Raw genomic sequence first — 3,836 nt, 5'->3', positions numbered from 1 at the left:
CACAGTGACGCGAGAAATTCAAACCAGGATCTTTAAGGAAACATTCCAAGTTCTTGTGCGATATGAAGTGTGATGATTTCGATGTCTATTATTACTAGAAGTATTGCAGGTGTTTCGTTGTTGGTAACCTTTGGTGTCGACATTGAATTGTGATTTTGTTGACTTGCAAAAGGATTTTCTTTTTTTTTTTAATTTTCTTACCAATATTTTACCAGTGGTAAAATTATAAAAACAATATAGATCCAAAGGCATTTTATTCAGTTTTATAATATTTTTCATTATTTAGACAGCTTTTGACATTCAGATTATCTTAATAATTATCGACTGATTTTACGTACTGACTATATCACTGCTTTAACATTTTTTCACGGTATGGTTTAGCTTGCGGTTCATAGTTATCTACGTGGGCAGCATTCTCAAACGTGTTGTCTTCTAGAACCTCGACCAGATTGGCGACTGCCTCTTTTGCTGTCAGTAATTTGTCGTCTTGTCGCAAGCCTGAAAATAAAGTTTGAAATAAAAAGTTTATGAGCAACCGATCATTAGGCCAAACAAGAGGTGGAAAAAATGGTCCAAAAATTAAACGACATCAGGAAATTCTATTACATAAATACCACGTAATTGTGTTTCTGGTCAGTTTACAACAGGTCTAGCTCACTGTGTTACTGCTAGACATATGTACCTTTGTGATTGATCAGTGGTCTGATTAGCGATAAAATCCAGTGCAATAAGTGTTTTTGGAACTTTATAAAACTGGTCTTGATTGATTTCATAGTAATGTGATCTTCTTAGTGAAAAGTGCAATGCAAAGATGTATAGAGGAAGCTTTTGGGACAGAAATAAGGTAGCAGAGTTTGGTCGGTCGGCGGGAGTTCGCTGTTCCTCAGAGCAAAATAAAATACTGACATGTTTAGACAGAATCTTAGTTCAAACACAAATCCGATTAAACTGGAGTAAAACAAAAATAAAGATAGATTTACATGGAGAACTATGAAAAGGAGAATAAGACCAGGTGACAGGTACAACGTTGAAAATTGACCAGCGTTTAAAACGGAACCGTTACACCGGAAGAGTAAGCGTCTTTTGCTTCATCGACGATACCTTTGGTCAATCCAAGTAAATAATGTAATGTTCTTAAATGAGAACAAGGTAAGCAACAGCGGAACCATAAGGCAATACTTCTACTTTTGCAATTTTTAAACACAAATTAAACCATTTGAAAGTTAATCATATGAAATTAATGCGTCGCCATTGCCCCTAAACTATTCTCAATAATCATTCTGTGTATCTGTTACCCAGATTATAAAATCACCTTATCGCATTTTTTTTCAAGCGTGTTTTACAAAAACAAATCATAATAAAGAGTTACAATCAACGTCTGCAAGACCCGATTGATATTTCATTACTTCCAAATACAAACGTGGCTTTTCTAGAAGTTTTAAACTTAAAAGAAGACGTTATACTATCAACAGTGTCATACGGAAACTGACCATTAACTAGTTTCTGTAATGGTACGGAGGATGCGTTGGTTTCCAGATTTCGTAACATCTCGGTATCAACAGCACCGGGAGCGTACGTTAGAATCCGGATAGAAGGCTCCTCTTTGTCAAGGACTTTGAAAAACATATCACGTGCGGCCTTGCCTAAAAATACAGAAGTGCACAAAAATGCAGAATTAGTTGACAGACGAATTAAATGCTGTGCAAAAGAAACGTTATCATTTGTTTAAAAAATGTTTCCACGTGTGCCTTTTGCACAATCCTTGAGCTTGTAGATTGCTGGTATACATAGTTCTTGAGATTTCCCTTAACCCACATTCCACGATCTATTTCGAACAATTTTGAGTTCACTACATCGCTTTCTAGGATTCAGCAACACTGACGAGCCCGAGAGGGACGAAGCCATTGCGCGTGTATGCATATATATGATGTTGTAAGTTTTGTTTCATGATGTTAGTGTTTAGGCCGACAAACTGAATGTTTTTGTTATGTTTGTGTTTATAAATCTTGGAATAGATAAAAAACGACACTTTATTTTAATGGAAACAAAAAATGTAAATAAAAAAGATTAACGTTGTATTTTGTTTAGGACATCGGAGGATAACTACCAACGATTTCCATTAAATCAATTAATAATGTAGATAACACAAATCTATATGAAGACAATTGATGAAGATAAAGTGACAAAACAATAATTGATGCCCATTAGATTTTTACCATTAATTGACGTTGTGGGCTGAGTTCATATACTGATATGGTTGTAAATTTAAGAGTTGTGTTCCAAATATAAAATAAAAAAAGATAAAAGTAGTTATTCTTCCTGTGATTGGACCTTTACAGATCCATCCAGATAAGGGAAACCATCTAATTAGAACTGTCACCATACTGCTTCTCTTAATGTCTCAAAACGAGGTGGACTTTACTTCTGAACACAAAATACACCAACCTAATCGACATCGACGCCTTAACATGTAGATCAAGAAAAATAACGTTTTCAGAGTCAATGTAATGTACAGAATAGTAAACACATATCAGTGGTAAAAAAACCCAACATGTCCATAGAACCTAAATTAAAACTAACAATCGATGAGAAAAAAGTGTGAAAAATAAATAAATAAAAAAACCCAAAAAAACAAAAAAACAAAAAACAAAAAACAAAATAAAATCGGCATCATATATGGAGAATAAGACCAGATGCTCCGGAAGACCAAGTCTTGGTCAATGCAATTAAATTTACTGACGTTCTCAAATGAGAACAAGGTTAACAAAGAAACCTCCATGCATACAAAAGTACATCGTTCATAGATCGATTTAACATACCTGCACAGTACAAGTGTAGAGATGGTGTAGGTTGCTTGGAAGCCCCTGACGTCATATTGACTACAACCCTAGATTGTGATGGGTCAGAAAATGTCGAGAAGAAGCTTGTGTTGAGTAGGATCAAGCCACTCAGGTTTATATCGTAATAAGACTGGACTTGCATGGCGTCACTCAATTGAAGAGCAGTCTGGTCAATATTTCCCGTAGAAGCACAGTTGTGAACAATCAGTACCTGTTCAAAATCATCTCTAGATAGTTTATTTACAGTCAGTACACTGTCAAACAGTCCGTTGAAATACCCCTCATCAGTATTGCCCTGATCATATTGTCGAACTATTACGAATATTTCGGGAGATAATGTTTTCAAGTCCTTCCTAACGCTCTCTAAAGCTTCAACATTCCTGGCCATGAGTACGAAAACGGAATTAGCGGGAAACTTGACCGCAAACTGCAGAGCAATGCTCCTCCCAAGTCCTCTGCTTGCACCAGTTATGACTACAAAACTCTTCTTAAGAAAGACGCTCTCGTTCTTCTCCATTTTGTTTTTCAGACGACACCTGTTTTGAAATTAAGAATAAGCAAATAAAACTTCATTAGCAATATATAGGTCAGCAAGCCGACCTTAAATATATTCGTAAGACAGACTACTGCACAACCTTTAAATACAGGTTTGGTCTTTCAATCGTTTAATGTACTTTCAACAGACTTTTCAGTCTTTTTTTCTGTAAAATGTATAATGAAGACAGCTTGTTAGTTGATCTTTCCTTCATTGAGTCTCGTCGAAAAGTGACAGAACAAAACATCACAATGCAATACAGTACAACTAATCACAATAGGATGACAGTATTGTTTTAAATGTACATGCTATATATTGAATTATCAAATATAAAGGAGGAGTGCCAGTTTGGGCCTTCTGGTGGCCATGACGAATACTTTTTATATTTGTCTATTAAAAACTTGAGGTCAGGCGGTAATGACATGACATTAATCTAAGGTCAGCACAAGGCTGTTCAGTTG

At 35.5% G+C, this 3,836-nt stretch overlaps 1 protein-coding gene across 1 annotated transcript; it reads right to left on the bottom strand.

Moving 5' to 3' along the window:
* Positions 1-346: 346 nt before the first annotated feature.
* LOC132565235 (sepiapterin reductase-like) lies at positions 347-3,357 on the bottom strand. Its single transcript, XM_060229871.1, has 3 exons — positions 2,820-3,357; positions 1,491-1,643; positions 347-498 (listed from the first exon to the last, which is right to left on the bottom strand). The coding sequence occupies exons 1-3, from the start codon at positions 3,355-3,357 to the stop codon at positions 347-349; spliced, it is 843 nt and encodes a 280-aa protein (XP_060085854.1).
* Positions 3,358-3,836: the final 479 nt, after the last annotated feature.

Source organism: Ylistrum balloti, unplaced genomic scaffold, assembly GCF_031769215.1.
Source record: "Ylistrum balloti isolate Yb309-2 unplaced genomic scaffold, AGI_CSIRO_Ybal_v1 Utg369702, whole genome shotgun sequence".
Taxonomy (NCBI): domain Eukaryota; kingdom Metazoa; phylum Mollusca; class Bivalvia; order Pectinida; family Pectinidae; genus Ylistrum; species Ylistrum balloti.
This window is presented reverse-complemented; position numbering and strand designations above follow the sequence as displayed.

Coding starts and splice junctions, on each gene's coding strand:
- LOC132565235 (XM_060229871.1), bottom strand. CDS start 3,357: ATGGAGAAGAACGAGAGCGTCTTTCTTAAGAAGAGTTTTGTAGTCATA. Junction 1,644..2,819: donor TCTACACTTGTACTGTGCAG/GTATGTTAAATC, acceptor CTGTATTTTTAG/GCAAGGCCGCACGTGATATG. Junction 499..1,490: donor ATTACAGAAACTAGTTAATG/GTCAGTTTCCGT, acceptor CTTTATTTTCAG/GCTTGCGACAAGACGACAAA.